Source organism: Mus caroli, unplaced genomic scaffold (genome assembly GCF_978045245.1).
Source record: "Mus caroli unplaced genomic scaffold, Mus_caroli_1 scaffold_11, whole genome shotgun sequence".
Lineage (NCBI taxonomy): Eukaryota > Metazoa > Chordata > Mammalia > Rodentia > Muridae > Mus > Mus caroli.
This window is the reverse complement of record NW_028227266.1, coordinates 15315523-15339859: the sequence shown is the minus strand read 5'-3', so window position 1 is coordinate 15339859 and position 24337 is coordinate 15315523. Positions and strand designations below refer to the sequence as shown.

The following is a 24337-nucleotide window of genomic DNA, read 5'->3' as shown; positions in this document are numbered from 1 at the left end:
GAGAGAGCCAACCATTGAGTATTAATGATACTCTGGTATGCTTGCAATCAGGATCCTAGTATAACTGCCTCCTGAGAGGCTTCATCCAGCAGCAGATGGAAGCAGGTGCAGTGACCCACAGCCGAACATCCGGCAGAGCTTGTGGAGTCATGTGGAAGAATGGAGGATGGAACTGAGCAAGCTGGAGGGGTCAAGGATACTTCAAGAAGACCTGCAGAGACAACTCATCTTGGCCTATGGGGCCTCACAGAGAATGGACCACCAACCAGGGAGCATGCAGGGCTAGACCTAAGCAAGTAATGCACTTAACATTAAGTCATCTCTTGAGCCACAGTTTGTTTATTTTTTAAATATTTTTTTTGAACCAGGACCGTTCTATGTAGACAAGGGTGGCCTGAAACTCACAGAGATTCTCTTGCCTTTGCCCAGGAGTGCTGATATTAACGGCATGTATGAGCTTTCCTAGGTTTTTAAAAAATATTTACTTAATGTATTTTGATTATTTTCATCCCTAACTACCCCCCTCAATCTTCCTCTGGAACGCTTCTTCCTAATACACTTCTCTCCTCCTCCTGCCCCTCCTCTTCTTCCTGTTCTTGTTCCACCTCTTTCTCCTGTTCTTGCTCCTCCTCCTCCTCCTCCTGTTCTTGTTCCTCCTCCTGTTCCTCCTCCACCACCTCTTCTCATCCCCCTCAAAAAATTAGTTCAAGTGGTTTTTAACATTTTATCTAATTAATGATTTTAACTGCACATTCATAGGTGTAGGGTTATTTACTGAATCATGGGCCACTTCTCAGTGGCTACATCTCTGAAAAATAAAATGACTTCTCCTCCCATGGCAAACACTAACTGCCTCATCACACTCACAGCTATATATATGGTTTCTCCTTGCACTTTTTCTATTTGTACAGTCCAGAGTCCAATGCCCATGAAATGGTCTTACTCACAATTAAAATGGGTCTTCTGCCAGGCGTGGTGGCGCACGCCTTTAATCCCAGCACTTGGGAGGCAGAGGCAGGCAGATTTCTGAGTTCTAGGCCAGCCTGGTCTACAGAGTGAGTTCCAGGACAGCCAGGGCTACACAGAGAAACCCTGCCTCAAAAAACCGAAAAACAAAAAAAACAAAACAAACAAACAAACAAAAAAAAGACTGTTAATTATAAAATGGGTCTTCCCACATTATTGAACATAGTCATGATAATCACACCACAAGCATTCCCTAAGGCCCACCTGCCAGATGGTTCTATATTCTGTCAAGTTAGCAATTAACACTACCCATGGCATACATATATAGTATGTCATATCTTTGAAGTGCATTCAGAATTTAAAGTATATGGGAAGGTCACACATATCTGATCATATCATTAAGCAAACATCATGTCACTGACTGTCATTGACATATAACCCTAGTGCCTGTTTCCCCCCTTTTCTGGTAAACATAGAATTTATGCACAGTAATATACACATCTGAGTGTACAGCACAAGCCACTTACCCCTACACTTATAAAAAAATACAACCATAAGGAGTTTTGAAAGAGGGGAAGCAAGTTTCACTTTTTTCCCCAGGAAGCAGACAAAGCTGGGGAAAACATAGCATTCAAAATCATAGTTTTCAAAGGACAAGGCATGGATACAGGCCTCAGGTTGGACTTAGGCATAGAGACCTGAGCATGTAAGATTTATTTTAGAGGCCTGAACTGGCTAGTTTTGTGTCAACTTGACACAGCTGGAGTTATCACAGAGAAAGGAGCTTCAGTTGAGTCAGTGCCTCCATGAGATCCAACTGTAAGGCATTTTCTCAATTAGTGATCAAGGGGGAAAGGCTCCTTGTGGGTGGGACCATCTCTGGGCTGGTAGTCTTGAGTTCTATAAGAGAGCAGACTGAGCAAGCCAGGGGAAGCAAGCCAGTAAAGAACATCCCTCTATGGCCTCTGCATCAGCTTCTGCTTTCTGACCTGCTTGAGTTCCAGTCCTGACTTCCTTTAGTGATGAACAGCAGTATGGAAGTATAAGCCGAATAAACCCTTTCCTCCCCAACTTGCTTCTTGGTCATGATGTTTGTGCAGGAATAGAAACCCTGACTATGACAGGGCCCAAAGCTAATGTTGTGTCACAGCGCTCCATAGCCAAATACCATCAGGAGCGAGCTGGTCTCTCAGGAGTGCAGATACACCTGTTATCACAGGTAAGACCACCACTTCTGTTCAATTTCCTGACCCAAGAGTGATCCTTCCAGAGCCATCAGGACACAGGAACAAAGGAACAGCCAGAAAAGGAAACTTCTGGTGTCTGTCTGCATCCCGGAGCTGACCCTGTACCACAGCTCTTATACCCAAATTTCTGTCAGATAGAACTGTTCTCCAAGGGTTGTTGACACACAGACTTATAGGACAGACAAGCCACAGTCAGAGACAGCAAGACCAGTTAACACTAGAGATGACCAGATGGAGAGAGGTAAGGGCAAGAACATAAGCAACAGAAATCAAGGCTACATGGTGTCATCAAAAATCAGTTCTCCCACCACAGTGAGCCCTGGATAACCCAACACACCAGAAAAGCAAGTCTCAGATTTAAAATAACATTTCATGATGTCGGTGAAGGACTTTAAGAAGGACAAAAATAACACCCTCAAGGAAATGCAGGAGAACACAGGTAAAAAGATAGAAGCCCTTAAAGAGGAAACACAAAAATCCCTTAAAGAATTACAGGCAAAACAACCAAACAGGTGAAGGAATTGAAAAAAACCATCTAGGATCTGAAAATGGAAGTAGAAACAATGAAGAAATCACAAAGGGAGACAACGCTGGAGATAGAAAACCTAGGAAAGAGATCAGGAGCCATAGAGGCAAGCATCAACAACAGAATACAAGAGATACAAGAGAGAATCTCAGGTGCAGAAGATACCATAGAAAACATTGACACAACAGTCAAAGAAAATGCAAAATGCAAAAAGGTGTTAACCCAAAACTTCCAGGAAATCCAGGACACAATGAGAACTCCAAACCTAAAGATAATAGGTATAGAAGAGAGTGAGGATTCCCAACTTAAAGGGTCAGTAAATATCTTCAACACAATTATACAAGAAAATTCCCCTAAACTAAAGAATGAGATGCCCATAAAAATACCAGGAGCCTATAGAACTCCAAATAGATTAGACAAGAAAAGAAATTCCTCCCATCACATAATCGACAAAATACCAAATGCACAAAACAAAGAAAGAATGTTAAAAGCAGTAAGGGAAAAACATAAAGTAACATATAAAGGCAGACCTATCAGAATTACACCAGTCTTCTCACAAAAGAATTTAAAAGCTAGTAGATCCTGGACAGATGTCATACAGACCCTAAGAGAACATAAATGCCAGCCCAGGCTACTATACCCAGCAAAACTCTCACAGATGGAGAAATCAAGATATTCCATGACAAAACCAATTTACACAATATCTTTCCAAAAATCTAGCCCTACAAAGGGTAATAAACAGAAAATAGCAACACGAAGAGGGAAATCATGTCCTAGAAAAAAGTAAGAACGTAATCTTCTTTCAACCAGCCTAAAAGAAGATAGCCACATAAACATAATTCCACCTCTAACAACAAAAATAACAGGAAGCAACAGTCACTATTCCTTTATATCTCTTAACATCAATGGACTCAATTCTTAATAAAAAGACATAGACCAACAGATTGGATATGTAAACAGGACCCAGGATATTGCTCCATACAGGAAATACACCTCAGTGTCAAAAACAAACACAACCTCAGAGTAAAGGGCTGGAAAAATTTTTTCAAGCAAATGGTCCCAAGAAACAAACTGGAATAGCCATTCTAATATTGGATAAAATATACTTTTTATATCCAAAAGTCATCAAAAAGATAAGGAAGGACACTTCATACTTATTAAAGGAACAATCTACCAAGAACTCTCAATTCTGAACATCTATACTCCTAATGCAAGGGCACCCGCAGTCATAAAAAGAAACTTTACTAAAGTTCAGAGCACACATTTTACCACACACAATAATAGTGAGAGGCTTCAACACCCTGCCCTCAGCAATGGACAGATGATGGAAACAGAAACTAAACAGAGACACTGAAACTAACAGAATTTATGAAAGAAATGGACTTGACAGATATCTACAGAACATTTTATCCTAAAACAAAAGGATATACCTTCTTCTCAGCACCTCATGGCACTTTCTCCAAAATTGACCATAAAATTAGTCACAAAACAGGCCATAGCAGATACACGTAGACTGATATCCATGCATCCTATCAGATCATCATGAACTAAGGCTGGTCTTCAATAACAACGAAAACAACAGAAAGCCCACATGCACGTGGGAGCTGAACAACGCCCTTCTGAATGATAACCTGGTCAGGGAAGAAATAAAGAAATTAACGACTTTTTAGAATTTAATAAAAATGAAGGCACAACATGCCCAAACTTATGTGGCACAATGAAAGCAGTGCTAAGTGGAAAACTCATAGCTCTGAGTGCCTCCAAAAAGAAACTCTAGAACAAAAAGAAGTAAATACACCCAAGAGGAGTAAACTTCAGGAAATAATCAAACTCGGGGCTGAAATCAACCAAGTAGAAACAAAAAGAACTATACAAAGAATCACTAAAACCAGGAGCTAGTGCTTTGAGAAGTTCTTTCTTTCTTTCTTTCTTTCTTTCTTTCTTTCTTTCTTTCTTTCTTTCTTTCTTTCTTTCTTTCTTTCTTTCTTTTTTCTTTCTTTCTTCTTTCTTTCTTTCTTTCTTTCTTTCTTTCTTTCTTTCTTTCTTTCTTTCTTTCTTCTTCTTCCTTCCTTCTTTCTTCCCTTTTTTCTTTTGTTCTTTCTTTTTCATCAAATATAGTCTAACAGGAATCAAACTGAAAAAGTAAACTTCACTTGAGAAAATGTCTCCATCTGATTGTCTAGTAGGCAAAATATCATTGAGTATTTTCTTTTTTTTTCCTTTTTTTTAATTAGGTATTTTCTTCATTTACATTTCCAATGCTATCCCAAAAGTCCCCCATGCCCTCCCCTGCACTCTCCTCCCCATCCCCCACTCCCACTTCTTGGCCCTGGCATTCCCCTGTACTTAGGCATATAAAGTTTGCAAGACCAATGGGCCTCTCTTTCCACTGATGGCTGACTAGGCCATCTTCTGATACATATGCAGCTAGAGACACTAGCTCCGGGTATTTTCTTGACTGATGATTTACTATTGCAAGTGCCATCGCTGAACAGCAGGAATATGAAATTAGTCTGCAGAAGATATTAATTCTATTCCTTCATGACCTCTTCTTCAGTGTCTGACTCCAAGTTCATGTTTGATTTTCTGTCCTGACTATCATTCATAATGTATTGTAAGATATAAGATGAAATAATCTCTTTCCGAAGAAGAAGAAGAAGAAGAAGAAGAAGAAGAAGAAGAAGAAGAAGAAGAAGAAGAAGAAGGAGGAGGAGGAGGAGGAGGAGGAGGAGGAGGAGGAGGAGGAGGAGGAGGAGGAGGAGGAGGAGGAGGAGGAGGGAAGAAAAGAAAAGAGAAGAGAAAAACAAACAAAACAAAATAGAACTAAGCAGATTTTACAGCAGGGAAGGTGGGTAAAGGAGCAAGAACAAGAAATACATAGATTTTGAGACACTCACATTCATACACAGAAAATTCATAAAAACAAAATTTGAAACCATAATACATAAACAAAAGATTTGTTAAGCAAAAATAGAAGGAAAACAAACACCAAAACAAAAACAAAAACTTCTGAGGCTGGTGAGAAGGCAAAGAAGAATTTGTGCTGGGGCAGAGAAGACTGGCTTTGCATTTCTGAAAGGTCACTTTGTTGGCTGGGTGAAGGGGAACTCACAGAGGTTAGGGTGTTGGCAAGCAATCAGTGTTGATAAAGACAATTTTCAAAGTCAGAGCAGAGAGTAAGGTGTGAACTCTGATGAAGTGGCAGGTAGTTCAAGAGTCACTCAAAATGTTCTCAAAGAAAATCTAAACTGACATTTCAGAGTGTGTGTCCATGGAAGCCTGGTTTTGGTTCCTTTCAAATATTTACCTTACCCATTAGAGTTACCATTACCATGCTTCAAGGAAATTCCAAGGTTTTCAGCAATTTTTATCCAACAAATATTTTTGGTTGTAACTACTGCTCTTTTGTCATCTTGTTATTAGTTTTTAATTTACTGCATATTGAGAAGAGGTCACATGTAGTTCATGCTAGTCTCAAACACACCACATTGCAGAGAATAATCTTGACCCACTTTTCTTCCTGCTTCCACCTCCTCAGAATTGAGATGTCAGGCTTATACCACCCCATCTATCTTATGCAATGCCAGGATGGAACTCATTATTTACATGCTAGATAAATATGCTACCAATGAACTATTCCTTCACCTCTTCGTGTGTGTGTGTGTGTGTGTGTGTGTGTGTGTGTGTGTGTGTGTGTGTGTGTGTTTGTATGTGTGTGCATGCTTTACATTTGGGGTCATTCTTGCACAGGGGCTAGGCTAATCTTCACTGTGTCCCTTCAATATTAATAAATGTGCTGCCTAAGCAAGTATCTCTTTTGTTATGTTATTTGATTTATGCTGCCCAGAATTGTCTTAAATTCCTCAATCCTCACACCTTACAACCTACTGATCAGATAGGCCTATAGACAAAGTTCCATATATCCAGCTTTTAAAAATGTTTGGAGTCTGTTGTATGCCACACATGAGGGATGTAGTATTAGATAGACACAGTCCTTTGTCACATTGAGAGGCTGGAGACAATAAAATGGAAAAGGAATGCTAAAATAATGACATGGGGAAAGTTGGTGTGTTACAGCCCCTCATTGGAGAGATTTAAGAGTGATAATAGATCACATTTTGGAACAGAGCAAGATGAGACATAGCATGGTGCGACATACTCAAGGAGTAAAGTACTTTCAATGCTTAAATGAAGAATGATGTTTAAATAAGCATTTTATTGAGTTTAAATGAGCATTTAAATGAGTTCAGGGGTGGGATTTCTTGGCCTCTCATTTACTGATATTTGGAGTTAGAAGATTCTCTATCATCAGAGGTTGTACTTTGCATTGTAGGGTAGTAGTCCCTTGTCTCTTTTCTATATCACTAAATAATTTTCATATTCATCTTGTCTCAGTTTGATACCAGATCTCTCAAGCATTTCTAATTGCCCCTAGGTTCTGGGAGGAGATCAATTACCTTTACTTGAGAACTAAAGTTTTGGATGATTCCATTATAATCCTTTTCTTGAGAGCTCTTGTACTTAGCCAAACTGGTCTGACTTGCTTACCCTTAAAGTTTTTTGTGTTTGTTTTGTTGTTGTTTGCTTTTGTTTTTGTTTTAAGACAAGTTGTTCTATAGTTCAGGATCCCCTAGAACTCAATATGTAGTTGAGAATGACTTTGAAATTCTGATCATGCATCCTATTCCAAAACTTAGGATTGTGGATATATACCACCATACCCACTTTATACAGTCTGGGATTGAACCCACAGCAGCATACATGCTAGTTGAGTACTCTTCCACCCATACTACATCTTCTCTTGCTCTTGAATATTATAGGAGCACAATTTCAGTTATATAATTTCTCTATGAGTTTTTTATAGAACACCTGGGAATTCAGTGAGTCAGTAAATTTTGTGAAGGTTGCAACTGAGAGGAAATATTAAATAAATGCCTTTTGTTGGGACAGAAATTTAATGTCCATGGCTTTGTCTCCAAGTAACTGCTTCCCTGATTCCTCACATGTAATTAAATGCTCAGTAAACATTATTACAGTCATAATAACTGTTGCTATGGGGATTGGAACGCATGATATCCCCAGATTCTCCATCATTTTCTCTTGACTTCTCTGACATTTTGACCCTCATTCATTCTTTTGTGGAAACTCCCTTCAAAAGACTTGTCAACAGATTCCTCCGAGTTTCTTCAAACTCCACCTCACCTGTGGCATTTGAAGTGGGGGATGATTTCTTGTCTTTGAAATATCCTTCTTTGCCTGGTTGGGTGACAATGCTATGAGAAATTTTTCTTCTTTTTTTCAATTCTATACCTTGTTTTAACACATAAAACTTAGTTCACGTCCATTCATTTTAACAATAGTTCTGTTTGATTTTTGTTTTGTTTTTTAATGTGGTAACAGAAACTAAGGTACAGAGATTTTTTGGTGAATCTTTATTTTCCTTATATTTTCTAGACAAAGCCACATGGATGCTGTATGGAATATGGTTCATTCCACAGATTTGTTGAGCCTGTATCAATGTACACATTTGGAATTCCATCTCTTTTCTGGCAAATTTTTGGATATATTTTATGCCAAAGGGGATTATTTCTTGAAACACTCTCCATGGACATGCTTGAGCAAAATACATTGTATATACTTATGAAATTCTTCAATAATAATAAAGTGGAGAGTGATTGAGAAAGGCACTGAAATATACTTCTGCTTCCATATGCATGTGTGTGATCCAACATATACACACAGTATAAGCTCTCATGGTTGACACCTATAATCCCAGCATCTGAAAGGCAAAGTTACTAGAATTGTCATGTGTTTGAATGACTACCTGGACATCCTCAGTGAGGGGGGCCCTGCAGTGTAACACAGGTAAGATTTACTCCAGTGAGAGGCTTCTGGCATGGCTCACTTGAAAAGTGCTTGCCTAGCTTTTATGAGGCCCCAGGCCTACCCCCATGCTCCAGACACAACTGCCTTATAGAAGAGGGTAAATACTAGCTTTGTGATGACTAGAAATTATTTACAGCACCTAATAGGTGCTCAACAAACAGTAACTGTTATTGTTTATCATGAAACTAAATCTCTTAATCTTGCCATGATTGCTCTTTATTTTGAAGATTTATTTTATTTTTATTATGTCTGTGACTATATGTAGACATGTACACATGAGTGGAATGGCTGTAGAAGCCAGATGAGGGAATCAGTTTCATTGGAGATAGAGTTAGAGGAAGTTGTGAACTATCTCATGTAGGTGCTGGAAATCCTACTTGCTCGTTTATAAGGCAGGCAGCTTTTGTACTTGGGGTATGACTGATGATGGGCTGATGGTACATAAAAGGCTTATGATCCCACCATAAATAAAGTGCTAGAACTTTTTATACTCCCTAGGGCTGGAGATGAGTAGATGATTCAGCAAATAAAATTGCTTGCTGAATGAGCATGAGGACCTGAGTTCATTTCCCAGGTTTGAATCCCTTGTATTTATGTAAAAAGTCAGGAATGCTTCTGTGTGTGTCTATGACCCCCGGCCTCATTCTTCACCCACTTTCATGTTGAAGTTTGATGTCTCATCCAGACTTATTGGTCACAGCTCAACCCTGTACTTGCTCATATGTCCATCACCATTGGAGCACATGGTCAGAATATGATGGGAGGGTCAAAATTCCAAATATTACAAGTGGCATAAGTAGGGCAAACAAAGAGGTGGGTAAACCTGCAGGAAACTGCAAGAAGATGATAACCTCAAGGGTGGCAGGTGGTGGTTACTGAGAAACTTGCACCAGTCACACGTTTACAAAGGTTAGTTCCAGATACAAGATGTAAAAGGGACATGAGGGCCTGAATCCCAAACTCTGACATCTTTACCCTGAGCACCTGCACTCACTCTGCCTTTAGCAGGTGGATGATCTTAAACTCACAATAGCTGGCTATGAAAAGCTGAGAAGTGAAGCTTTGCCAAGGGCCTGGACAAGTGGACAGAAGGGTCAAGGAGATCCCATTTCTTACCTTATTTGATTTTTAATAAGAAATTGAGAAAGGAGTTCGAGGAGGAGATAGCTAAACCAGTAAAATGTTTGACTTGCAAGCAGGAGAACCTGAGTTCAATTCTTGGGACCTACCTATAAAGCCCTGTGATGTGCTCACAATATGGTAGTGTAGTGGTGTGATGGGCTGTACATTTGTAATCCCTATGCTGGGATTCTGTGCATGGGGAAGACATGCTGATGGGTTTTGCTGGCCAACCCATCTAACCATATTAGTGAGTCCCATGTCAGTGGAAGACAATTTAGATGGCTCAGTAGGTAAAGACAGTTGTCAACAAGCTTGAGGACCTGAGTTTGATTCACAGCTGGAATTCACATGATGGAAAAAGAAAAATGATTTCTACATGGTTTGCACTCACATGCACATACATATTAAACAAGCAAGAAAAAACAAAACAAAAATCAAACAAAATACAAAGAGATGTAACAAAATAATTAAAATCTAAAAAGTTACACAGCTCCTGAGGAGTTAAGACACCCAGCATTGTCTTTTGGAATTCACACATGGGCACACACACCAAAATATGTGTACAAATAAATAAACACTCCCCCAACAGAACCTGGAAGAGATTACGGGTCTTGAAAATAGGAACCAGAAATCCCAACTCTCTTGCTGAATTCTAGTTTTTCTTTTTAATTTTTATATTTTATTTAAATTTTGTGTATATGAATGTTTGTCTGCATTTATGTCTGTGTGCCACTTGTATGCCTGGTGTTTAGGGGGCTAAGGGTGTCTGATATCCTGGAACTAGAGATATAGATGGCTGTTAGCCACCGTGTGGGTGTATAGAATTGAACCTGGATCCTCTGAAAGAGCATCCAATGGTCTTACCATTTAAATTATATCTCCTGCTCTTCTTGCTGAATTCTGTGCACCTATTTGCACCCCTCCTGTCTGTCAGGGGCAACTGAGCAACTACATTATAGTCCCTATAGTGGCAGGGCAGGGATCATTGTTGAGACAAAAGAAAACAAGGTGGCAGTTGTGGGCTACTAAAAAGCTCAGTCTTCATCTTCATCTCTCCTGGCAACTAGAGAGTTCCCACCCAGGAATGCTGCCTGCCTCTCACTCCCACACATACCTAACTGAAGTATACTCTGTAGGAGTTGTACCTTCCCCAGAGGAGAGTCCACCCCACTCCCATCTGGTGGTACCAGTCTCTAAGTGAGAGGGTGTCAGGTAAAATGTGGTTAAAAAAATTAAAAATAGCTGTGTACCAGAGGCTCCTCTGTCCTCCTTCAAACTCAGATAGATTAGCATAGATATCTTGGCTTAGCACCAGAGTCAAGCTTTGCTAAGGGCATTGGTTACCCGGGTCTTGCATTAGTCTACAAGGTATTAGTCACTACCTAGACTCTGGATAATGCCAGATGACATTTGAAAGCTGTGACAGCCATTGCTTCCCCCTAGGGCAGGTAGGCCCTGCCCCTCCTATCAAGGTGTGTTCTCAGCACCCTCCCTGAAGCTAAGCTGAGGTGAGGTTAGTCTGGGTTCAGTCTCTCGGGACCTTCCTTGAAGTAAGAAGCAAAGCACAGCACAGCCAGGTAGAAGGATGGGAGAGGAGGACCTGGCCTGCTCAGCACATCGACACAGGTATCTGCTGACTCTGACTACCAGTCTTTTACTTGCCTATGGGCCAGGTAAGAAGCAATGGACTGGAAGGACTCTGGGAGGAGAGGAGTCGACAACATGGGACTCTGACTTTTGCCAGCTGCTCCACGGGGTTGTCACTAGCAGCTGGGAACACAGCTGTAGGTTGAGAATTCCTCCTCATAGACTCAGGGTCTTCAATTTAGGTATACCTAAGTCCCTGACATCTTATGTAATAGAACTGAAGGACAAGACAGGGTGCACCCAAGTCAGTGAGTTAATTGAATGACCAGAAAGACAATAGGAACATGAAGAGAGTCAGTGTAGGTATTAGGAGAGGAACACTTCTAAGTGCCTCAGCAATAGCTGTATGTGTTATTTGAGGAGTTTCAGGAGTTTCTGCAGTAATTTGAGGTATCAGGGTATCAGGGAAAGTAGGTATAGCTAAATTCTTTTTTTCTCATCCACAGAATTTTGTCTTTAAAAAAGAGTCTGTCTTAGACATGTAGTTGGAAAAGAGCTGGTAGATATAAAATATTTATCAAGAAATTTATATATATATATATTTATATGTGTATATATATACATATATATACATATATATATGATAGTTCACCAGCTATTTTGAAAAAATTTTCTCTCTCTCTCTCTCTCTCTCTCTCTCTCTCTCTCTCTCTCTCAATCTCCCTATCTCCGTGTGTGTGTGTGTCTGTGTGTCTCTGTGTGTGTGTGTCTGTGTGTCTGTGTCCATGTTCCATAGCACATGTGAAGGTCAGAGGACAACCTCAGTTATAAGTTCCTTACCTTCCATGTTGTCAGAGACAGTCTTTTGTTCATCCTCTGCATTTGTCAAGCTAGTTGGTCCACAATCTTCTTGGGACTCAGTTGTCTATGTAGTACTGGGACTGCAGGCATGCACTGCTATATCTAGTTTTATTGGGTTCTGAAGATCTAAACTCAGACATATATTGAAAGTGTTTTACCAACTCAGTCACCTACCTGGTTAAGTATTAAAAATATCTTTTAATCACATTTATTTATTTATTTATTTTTATTTTTTATTTATTCTTTTATATCTATTTATTTGTGTGTCTCTGTGTTTGTAGGTCTCTCTCTCTGTGTGTGTGTGTGTGTGTGTGTGTGTGTGTGTGTGTATGTGTTCATGTGTGTGGGCAAACATGCTGTGATGTCATGTGGACATTAGAGGACAAGTTGTAGGAGTCTTTCTCTTCTACCATATGGGTCCCTGGGTTCAAAGTCAGATCATCAGCTTTGATGGTAAGCTCCCTTGCCTGCTATGCCATCTCACCAGTCCACATAAACTGTTTTTAGCAAGCTTCTTTGTGCTTTGTAAAAATGGGTATACAGTTCTGTTTAGAGGTAGCCTGGTCAATTACGTGGGAAACTCCCGGGTGTCCAAAAGTGTGAGAGAAAAATCAGAAACAGAATAGTGAGTGGGAGTAGAGTGTCCTTTATTTCATGATGTCCCTATTGTTTTCAATCTTGCTATTCTGTCTCAGGGGCAACCAGGACCAGAACTCTCTCTTTACTCTATTTTAAGTAAATACATTCTTTTAAACCACTTTATCAGGCTGCATTTTCTGTACTGATTTGGATGAGCTCACCATACTGCTATTTTGTACAGGAAATATCCTCTAGACTCTGAGTGAAGAGGACCAGGGACCGTTTGCTCACTTACTCAATGACAACCTTATTGTTTGATAACTGTATAGAACCCTGGGACTCTAGAACCCAAGAGAAACTCTCAGGGAGGACATGGAACAACACACAAACCCAAGCTCCCACAGGATTCCATGATATTCTATCTGGTGGGCAAGACAAATGATTGGCCACATTGGAGGTACAGTACTGCACTGGCTTTGGTGACTTGGAAGAATTATAGATAGGGAAGTATGTCTCCACTGTATAGAAGCACTGGACTTTCAAACCAGGGTACTGGCAAGGAGCTTTGTAACTATGATTCTTGGGAGGTGGAGAAGGCATTGCTTAGAGGGGGACTAAGTGTTCAAAAGCACAGTCAGCAACTAGTACCAAGTCTTTTGGGGTAGATGTGGTTAGCTGAATGTAGAGATATGTGCTCTTAAGGTACATAGGGAGATGAGTAGAAATGTAAAGGCATCCTAGGCACCTTTCCTAAGCCCTGTCCTTGGGTCAAAAGGATAAACTTTTCAGGTTTGTGCGTCATATAGGGAAATCTTCCTGCATTATGCTGCCCTTACCATAGGAAAGGACTTTATCAACGTTAGCACCGTGGGGTGTCAAGAAATTCAAGGGGCAGGGGTGGGCACCTCTCTTACAGAAAAAATGTCCAAAGTAGTCCAGACCTCAACTTGGAGCCTCCAAAACTTACTATTCTACTGACTTCATGAGCAGGAAATTTTGAACTTTCCAATGAAACCTTTTCAGTATGTAAGATACAGTGAAGATTGTTCAAGGGAAATCCCTCAGTACACCTTAAGAGGGAACTTAAGTGTCAGTTCATTTACTCCTTGCTAAGGACAAAGACACCTTCATACCTCTGAAAAGGTGGGGGCAGGAGGCCTTTGGCATATTCCAGGAATCCAGTAGTTGTTTTGATTCCTCTTCCTTCCTTTTTCTCTCCTTTCCCAACCCCTAACCATCCTAGCTAATATTGAGTCATTCAAGTACTGGCAGCCAAGGAACCCTGGGAGAGCTTTGCATTTGGATGTCTTTGTGAGGTTTGACACCTTTCCGGACATTTGTTATAAAATACTGGAAATGAATCCCTGGAAATCCAAGGTTCCTGCTTCCAGGCAAAGGGAAAAGCCAGGTTCCATTGATTGTGGAACACTGATTGACTTTGTGTTTCTTGTTATCAATTAGCAACTAGTGCACCTTAGACAAACCATATTGGCTACTATATTGTAATTACTTTACTACTCATTATTGCTAACTTATTGTGCCTGGTTTATGTTCAATGTAGTCAAGTATGTAGAGGCTAAAAACAAACATTATGTTTTATAGGTTTTGGTGATACCTTTAATATTAAGTATCAATTTGAAATCTGAAAAGATCTCTTATGGATAAGGGGATCAGTAGATATTGGAGTCAATGGATCTTGCTGGAATTCACAGATTCTAGTATTGTGTAATAAGAATTGAATAGTGTCTTAGTTACATTTCTATTGCCATTACAACATGCCATAATCAAGGCAATTTATAAATGAAAATATTTAAATTGGGGTTCCAGGCACCATCATAGCAGACAGACATGACAATGGAGTAGTAACTAAGAGCTTATATTATGTGATACAATCATGAGACAAAGAGTGAAGAAATTTGAATGGGGTAGGCTTCTGAAACCTCAAAGCCCATCCCCAGTGATATGCCTCTGCAAATAAGGTCACATGTATTAATCCTTACCAAACTGTTCTATCAAGTGGTGACCAAGCATGCAAATATATGAACTTATGGGGGGCAATCTCATTCGAGAGAGAGAGAGAGAGAGAGAGAGAGAGAGAGAGAGAGAGAGAGAGAGAGAGAGAATATTAGCAAAAGCAGGAACACATTATTAATAAGGAATACACAGGATTCCTTATTACAGGATGGATCAGTGCTAAGAGTGCCTTAGCATAATCAAGAGTTAAAATCCTCAACACTCCTGTGAAACAGCCACAAAAAATAGGCATGAGTATGCACATAACTCTAACACAATGTGGACCATGGGGGCAAGAGAGTCACTGGGGCTTGCAGGCTGCCAGCCTAATCTACTGAGAGAACCTGTTTCAAAGGAATAAGACAGGCAGTAATATCAGAGAATACCTAACATGACCAGTGCAATGCACTTACACAAAAATGTGAACATGAATCAAATATACAAACAGGAAGACTGACAGAAGAAAGGAAAAAAGAAAGAAATGAAGAAATAAAGAGACAAGGACAGAAAGAGGGAACGAGGGATGATGGGAGGGAGAGATGGATGGAGAAAAGGAAGACAAGCTAAGCTTACAAGAAAGAAAGTGGGCCAGAGTTGGGGCTCAATGGCAATTGCTGCATGAAAGACTGGGACTTTCATATACCACTGTCTACACATGCTCTGTGTCATGCCTGCTATGAACGTAGTAGCTGTGGTACTCCAGTATTTCTCCCCACCTGAATGTTTTTCTTTTTCTTTCTTTTTCTTTTTTTAACATTTTAGAGGTTCCTTTGTGAATTTCACATTATGCACCCAAATCCCACTTATCTCCCTGTCCTTCCTTATCTGCCTTCTGCCCTCTTAACCTCCCCACAAAAGAAAACAAACAAACAAACAACAAAAACATAAACACAAGTCTTGCTGTGGAAGCTGCAATAAGTCATGGTGTGCCACACAGTTTACCATTTTTCCCAAACAGTTTTTCTTACAAATGTTCATTGTAGTGAGTTACTTTGGGCTGATTAGAGCCCTTTGGCCTCTGCTATAGTATCAATACTGGACCTTCACTGGGATTTCTCTCAGATATCGTGCGGTTGCCCTGTGTTACGGAGATCTTGATGCTTTGGTTCTAGAGGACCACAGCCTTCACAAGTTCCATCAGTTCATAGACAGTGTAGATGTAGAGATAGACTAACTTAAACCTCTGAATGTGGGACTGGGTGATAGCAGAGTTGGTCAGCCTAACAGCTCTCCCTCTCACAGGACAGCAGGGAAAACTCTTCTGCTCCTATGCTACCTGGGCCCGATCTCCAGCACTGCCCAAGTGAGCTTCCCTGAGGTGTTCTTATGCACTCCACTTACGATTTAACTCTTCATGTTGCTACACTTCTGCCTTAAGAACAACTGAGAAGACATAGCTGTGCCTGCATTATCCAGGCATCTATCAATGTTTTCTTCTGCAGTCACAGGACTGGGTCTGCATCCTAAGGTACCTGAAGTATACAGGTTCTCATGTCCCAGAAAAAAGAATTAGACCAGGAACATAGAATAGAGATCCATTATAAAGGGAATGCACTCCAAAGAACTGGAGTGAACTAGTGAGCTGAGAAAAAAGCATGTGCTCAAAGGTGCTGGAAAATTAGACCTTTATCCATCATGACTACATACCTGCCTCTTTTTACTGGTGTATCATGAGCTTTGGGGAACATGATGTTTGTTATATTCAACCCAGATAGAGAAGCACTTCCATCCTTTCTGGTAATTGGCTTCCTTTATATATGAACCTTTTTATTTATGGTATACACCTCATATTTAAACATACCTATTATTTTTTGTATTTATATCTTGAGGGATCCAGGTTTTAGAGAAAGTGTGTAGGTCAGAGTACAACTTTGGGGAGTCTTACTTTCTACCTTTGTAAGACGGTGCCTCTCTTGCTGTTTTTCTGCTTTAATGTATTGTCGACAGTCTGTCTAGCCTGTGAGCTTCTATGTGAATCTTCTCTTTCCACTCCCTGTCTCACTTAGGAATGCTAAAATCACAGACATTTGTTACACAACTGAAAAACAAAGAAAAAAGAAAAAAGAAAAAAAAATACAAATATCCCTGCTGGGATATTAGCAAAGGGAAGCTTCAAAAACCATGACTATAAAAAGTGAATTCTACAATATTAAGGAGCCAATTAAAAAGTCAATGAGAAGGAAAAGGAGTCAACGGCACAGGACTGAGGTGGCCTTCTCTATACAAAAGGGTTATAGAATAACAAGATATTGTAATCAATCTACACTTATTCATCTTCTCTTAGTTATGTTTTATTGGCACACCTGGATAGATAGGTGTTTTCTCTCATCATTTCTCCTTTGATCTCGGAGAAAATGAGATTTAATGAAGTAAGGTTAGCCAAAACCAAGAATGAACTCAGAGTTCTGGGACTTGCATTCCTATCTCTTATGGGTGGAGGAATGGGTGAAGCTGTGATTATCTTTGGGCATTTTCTGAATCTGTAAGTATTGATTATTGTTATGGTACAGTGGATCCATGGGTGTCTATGAGCATGCAATAGGAAGTATACTATATGTGTACTTGTGTGTATAAATGTTTAACTGAAGTACATATTTCTTGATATCTGTGTGTGAGAGACCATGTATATGCATACAAATGTGAGGATATTTGTGTGCTTAAGTGAAAATGTGTGAACAGGTTTCTGTCAGCATATACTTATATAATGCTTATGTCTCTGCATGTATGTTTTGTACATATTTGTATTTGTGTCTGCATGAATGTTGTTCCAGGTGCAGATCCAAGCCTGTGCTGGTGTCCAGGTCCTTGTGTTCTATGGCAAACAATTGATCCATAGACACACAAAAAGAAATGGCAATAGACATAGACACAGTTTGCTATAAAAAGAAGCATTCTCAGATTTTCTGGGAGCAGGTTAGAGTGCTGAGAAAAGAGTCCAAAGCACTGGCTCATGACTTTCATGGCCTTTCTAAAGACATTTACATAGCAGCTGTCTCTCCTACGTCTGCAGAGCCTGGGCATTCCTTGAGCACGCTCCATTTGTTTTATGAAGGCCAGGTGGAGCAGAACTTCCAGTTTTCCTCTGCCAATTGCCTTCCTTTACATGTTAATCTGGTAGGTTTCTTCAGTCTCTATTCTCCCCCAGCAGTGTGGGTATGTGTATATAATGAGTTCCTTTCTCTTTCTGGAAGTTACCAGTTTTCACTCCTGGTAGAATACCTTCACTTTTCTCATGAAGGGAGTCAACCCTTAACTCCAGGGCAGGCAGTGTAAGGTACTAGTAGTTCCAACTATTGCCTTCAGGAGGCAGGAGTGTTCAGCATTTTCAAGGCTCTCTGAGTTCCTCCTCATCTGTGCCTGGAGACTGCCCAGGCTGGTCTGACTTCATACTTCAGTACATCTAGACTTACCTACTGTGAGTAACCTTGAGATGCAGCAGGAATGTGGGTGACTGCAGCTAGCTCTTGGGTGCTCCGGCCCCCTCCAGATCTTTTTTTCCCATCTTTCCTCACCAGCTTTATCTGCTTGCATTTATCTGTTTCTGAGATATCCTTTGGATGTTTTCAAGTCTAGCACCCTACCCCACGGGTAAAAAAACTCACTCATTCCTACAATTATCAGCTTTCTTGCATATCTACAGGGAAATGGGTCCAAGATGTTCTAGAACAGCAAACTTCCAGGATGGTAAAGTTGCTTTTTATAAAATGTTGTAGCTTTTAGCATGATCTACCCATATAATTTAGATCCTCTCTAGTCTAATTATAATATATATTGTAATTCATCTGTATCTGTAAGTGATCTGTAAATAGTTATTACAAGGTGTTTTTAGAAATGAATAAGGACAAAAGCCTATACAGTTTCAATAAAAATACACTTCTTTTTCTAAATATTTCATCCTATAGTTGATTGAATAAAAAGGATGGGTAGGAGTATATATGAGAAAATCATAGATACTGAAAGGAAGAAATGTGGCATGATTTCTATCAAATGAAATGTGGACTTAAATATAAATATATGAGTGTCCGTGCATGAGTGTATATGAGTATGTATTGGTGAATATAATATGTATGCAAATATATGCATACATAGGAATAGTTACAATGTATGTACACTATTATGCATTGATATATATAATATATACACATATATTGTGTTTATATGATATATACCTATAACTATATACATATATATTTATATTTATACACACACACTCACAAACTATATATATATAATATGAAAGAGTAAGGAGTACTACTGTAGACCAGCAGGAAGTGGGAGAGAGGATGAAAGAGAGCAATGTGAGGTAAATAGGAGCAATGAACATGTATGCAACAAAAATCAAAATTAAGAAAAAAACAACACCAACAAGAAAAACATTACAAAGATAGAAATACCTTTTGAAGGGAAAGTATATTCTGATTCTTGCTCTCCCTTCTATAGTTCTGTCATATCCCTATCAATGATTCTGCTTTTCATTTTTTTAAAATTTTTTATTAGATATTTTCTTCGTTTACATTTCAAATGCTATCCCGAAAGGCCCATATACCCTCCCCCTGCCCTGATCCCCTACCCACTCACTCCCACTTCTTGGCCCTGGCTTTCCCCTGTACTGGAGTATATAAAGTTTGCAAGACCAAGAGATCTCTCTTCTAAATGATGGCTGACTAGGCCATCTTCTGCTACATATGCAGCTAGAGACATGAGCTCTGGGGTTACTGATTAGTTCATATTGTTGTTCTACCTTTAGGGTTGCAGACCTCTTCAGCTCCTTGGGTACTTTCTTTGGCTCCTCTATTGGGGGCCCTGTGATACATCTTATAGATGAATGTGAGCATCCACTTCTGTATTTGTCAGGCAAATTAGCCTCACACGAGACAGCTATATCAGGGGCCTTTCAGCAAAATCTTCCTGGCATATGCAGTAGTGTCTGCATTTGGTGGCTGCTTATAGGATGGACCCCTGGGTGGGGCAGTCTCTGGATGGTCAATCCTTTCATCTTAGCTTCAAACTTTGTCTCTGTAACGCCTTCCATGGGTATTTTATTCCCTATTTTAGGGAGGAATGAAGTAATCACATGTTGGTCTTCCTTCTTCTTAATTTTCTAGTGTTTTGGAAATTGTATCTTGGGTATTCTAAGTTTTTGGGCTAATATCCACTTATCAGTGAGTACATATTGTGTGAGTTCCTTTGTGATTGGGTTACCCCACTCAGAATGATGCCCTCCAGGTCCATCTATTTGCCTAAGTATTTCATAAATTCATTGTTTTTAATAGCTGAGTAGTACTCCATTGTGTAAATGTACCACATTTTCTGTGTCCATTCCTCTGTGGAGGGACATCTGGGTTCTTTCCAGCTTCTTAACAGTATAAATAAGACTTCTATGAACATAGTGGAGCATGTGTTCTTATTACATGTTGGAGCATCTTCTGGGTATGTGCCCAGGAGTGGTGTAGCTGGATCTTCTGGTAGTACTATGTCCAACTATCTGAGGAACTGCCAGACTGATTTCCAAAATGGTTGTACCAGCTTGCAATCCCAACAGCAATGGAGGAGTGTTCCTCTTTCTTCACATCCTCACCAGCATCTGCTGTTGCCTGAGTTTTTTATCTTAGCCATTCTGACTTGTGTGAGGAGGAATCTCAGGGTTGTTTTGATTTGCATTTCCCTGATGACTAAGAATGTTGAACATTTTTTTAGATGCTTCTCAGCCATTTGGTATTCCTCTGTTGAGAATTCTTTGTTTAGCTCTGTACCCCATTTTTAATAGGGTTATTTGGTTCTCTGTAGTCTAACTTCTTGACTTCTTTATATATTTTTTGATATTAACTCTCCATCAGATTTAGGTTGGGTAAAGATCTTTTCCCAATCTGTTGGTTGCCTTGTTGTCTTATTGACAGTGTCCTTTGCCTTACAGAAGCTTTGCAGTTTTTTGAGGTCCCTTTTGTTAATTCTTGATCTTACAGCACAAGTCATTGATGTTCTGTTCAGGAATTTTCCCCCTGTGCCCATATGTTTGAGGCTCTTCCCCACATTCAGTGTGTCTGGTTTTATGTGGAGGTTCTTGATCCACTTAGACTTGAGCTTTGTACAAGGAGATAAGAATGGATTGTTTCCCATTCTTCTACATGGTAATGGCCAGTTGAACCAGCACCATTTGTTGAAAATGCTGTCCTTTTCCACTGGATGATTTTAGCTTTTTTGTCAATGACCAAGTGACCATAGGTTTGTGCGTTCATTTCTGGATTTTCAATTCCATTCCATTAATCTTCCTGCCTGTCTCTGTACCAATATCATACAGTTTTCCCATGTCTTATGACCAAAGTGTATGCTTTTCTGGGTACTTTCAGTACCTTATCACATAGGTATGTATCCATCAGTCCTGTTGTTCCTGAATTCTAAGGTGAATTCAGATTTTCTCACCTTTGAAAATTCAGAAAAGGATATAAAACTGACATTAGCATTTCCAGAGATAGAAAGTAAAGGCAAAAAGTTTGTAACATTTTGTTTTTTAATTAGGTTTATTCTTTTGACAACTTCATACATGCATAAAGTACATCCTGATTATTTTTTCCTCCAACGTCTCTTTCCTCTTTCCTATCGTTATTAACCATTCCTGTCCTCTTGGCCCCTTCCACAGATTCATGACTTCTGGGTTTGTCATATAATCCATTTAGGCTACAACAATCCATTGGAGCCTGGTGTGGCTTACCAGTGTGTACCTAACTGATAGCAATGACTCTTCTTTCACCCTGAATCTCTTAGCAGCATGTAGTTCAGCAGTGAGGGGTGATTCCTGTGAGGACCTACTCTTTCCATGCTTATTAGTGAGTCCACTCTTCTATATTCCTAGTAAAAAAGGATGCCACATTTTATCCTGCAGTTTATACTACTACTCAAAAATTCAAGACTTTTGGGCACAGACCTCAAATATTTATTTTGAATATGTTACCATAATTAAAATAATAATAGCAGAAAGCCTTAGAGTGTAAAATGCTCTGGAGCTGCCAGTGGCTAGATACTGGTGCTTTATTTGTATGTGAATGCTTGGCTTACTTCTTCTTGGGCAGGTGAATAAACCTGATTTTAGGAATACATATGCTAGTAATCCTCATCAACCCAGATTTAAAGACATAGACAGCATTGGCTTGTAAATTGAGAACTTTTCATTAGAAATAGCCTACTTAGAATAGAACAGAAAGCCCCAGAGTAATCACTATAGGACCAGATGTAGACAATTACAATTACAGTGACCACCTACAACTTTCCATTAGACATAGCTTCACATCTAGAACTGTAGCCAAGTCTCTGCTAATATTTGACTAAAGAAAGAAGTCAGGCTTATGCTCATGATGATTTCTTTAAAAGCACGTAGGGTAAATGTATTCCAGCATGAGTGTATGTGTGTGTGTGTCTGTGTGTGTATTTATTTGTGTATGTGTTTGTGTATGTATGCACATATGTATTTAATGTAAATATAGATACAAAGAGAGAAATTTCATGTTCTTTATTCATACATATAGGTTTACTCCATATCTTGTTAAAGAAATTCAATCTAGACATGATGATAGTATAATTCTAATACTTGGAAGATCAAAGAGGAGGATCTAGAGTTTTGCTCAGCCAGGGCTACATGACTAGTTCCAGATAAACCTAAGCTCATACAAAAGATCCTCAAAGAAAGAGAAAAGAAACACATAGAAAAGGATAGGGGATGAAGAAGAGAAGAAAGACAAACAAAAGAAAATGGTAGAAAAGAAGGAAGAGAAGAAATCTAATAAGGAAATCAAAAAGTAAAAAAAAAGAAAAAGAAAGGAAAGAAGGAAGGAAGGAACACAGGCTGAAAGAAGAATAAAATGAAAGAAAAGGTAGAAAGTTAAGACATAATTCAAAGATAAAAGCAGGCACATTTTTAAGATGCATTATTATATATTTCAACATATACATGAAATATTGAAAGTCAAATTTATAGCAGATTATGGAAGATTATGGAATAGAGATTATGGAAGCCTGATGATAGTGTATTAGAGCGACTCAATTTTTTCACAGTTACAGCTTCCAACAGAAATGCTAGCTTGTACAGGAAATAATACCTTAGGAATATGTGGGCAATTTAGCTATATATTACGTATGTCCATGCGTGTGTATATATATGTGTGTGTGTATATATGTGTATGTGTGTGTATATGTAATATGTGAAAATGTGTGTTGCAGATTCATACTCCCGTGCATGCTCACATGTTGACCAGAGAAAGATGGCTAGGCTGGTGACTAAAAATCCCCAGTGGTTCTCCTTGATCACTAACCTCTGTAGTACTAGAATTACATATGTATGAATACCCTCATCTGATTTTTTTAACATGGTCTTTGGGATCCAAATAGGTTCTCATACTCTTACAACAACTGCTTTTACCCAGTGAGCCATTGTCCCAGTCCCTCATGTATAGGTTTTTCCCATTCTTTTTCTACTTTCCATGAATGTTTGTATGCATGTGTACATGGTGTGTGGAAGTATGTATATGCTTATATTGTGCATGTGTATATATGTGCATGTGGAGGCCTGAGGTTGGTGTCATAAATCATCTTCAATCCCCTTAACACCCTTTTCATTGAGACATTCCATAAACCCAGATGTCTCCGATATGGCTATTCTTTCTAGCCAGCTTTCTCTGAGGAGCCCTTTCTCTACCTTCTGGGATGGAAATTTTGAACAGGTGCTGAGTCATTTCCCCAACAATAGGTTTGTTTTCTTTTTCTTTTTGAGAAAATTAACTATATAAATACACCTCCTAGCAAAGTCTAATAAAAATTTCAGACATCTACATACCAAGAAACCATGGATTTATCCTATTGTATGTTCAACCTGTGACAAACTGTTAACTTCTTGAAACTGGCTATTTTTTAAAATATATTTACTTCTTGAGAATTTCATACATGTAAATGACAAATTTTTATCATATTCCCTTCATTCCTATCTCCAACTCCTCCCAGACTTTTCCATAATGTTCCCTTCCCAACTTCATGTCCTTTTTCTCTGCAAATAAATATTTTGTAGTGCATGTTTAGTTAGTTAGTTAGTTAGTTAGTTAGTTAGTTTAGTGTATGTGTATGCATGTGGGGTGTGAGTGTGTGTGTGTGTGTGTGTGTGTATGCATGTCCACGTGTACATGTGGAGATCAGAGGAAATTTTTCAGAAGTCAGTTCTTTCCTTCCACTATGTGCAAACTCAGTTTGTCTGATTTGGCAGCAGATAGTTTTACTGTTTAGACCATCTGTCCAGCTCCTCTCTTTTTTCTCATCTTCCTCCTCCCCCTCCTCTTCCTCTTCCTCCTCCTCCTTTTTATATTTATTCTCTTCTTCTATTTTGAATAACCCATTGAGTCTAATTAATGCTGGCTCTATGCATGCATCTGTAGCACCAACCATTTATGGGGCATAGACAATTCTCCGTGAGCCACAACTCTGGAGTGAACTGACTGTCTCTTACCAATCTACAATCAATTGACAGTAACTCTTTAGCTCCCCTACCTACTTATACTGGAATGTTAATAGA

At 39.3% G+C, this 24337-nt stretch overlaps 1 protein-coding gene and 1 non-coding gene across 2 annotated transcripts in view; one reads left to right on the top strand and one right to left on the bottom strand.

Moving 5' to 3' along the window:
• Window positions 1–6444: 6444 nt before the first annotated feature.
• On the bottom strand, window positions 6445–6547 carry LOC115031985 (U6 spliceosomal RNA). The gene has a single exon (XR_003837638.1). It is a non-coding gene; the product is annotated as a U6 spliceosomal RNA (small nuclear RNA).
• Window positions 6548–11245: 4698 nt separating this feature from the next.
• Window positions 11246–24337, top strand: part of Muc16 (mucin 16, cell surface associated) — a 193892-nt gene continuing 180800 nt past the window's right edge. Inside the window, exon 1 of the mRNA XM_085844433.1 lies at window positions 11246–11420. Coding sequence (XP_085700559.1) covers window positions 11333–11420 — 88 coding nt within the window. The 5' untranslated portion in view covers window positions 11246–11332. The remainder of the gene's footprint in view (window positions 11421–24337) is intronic.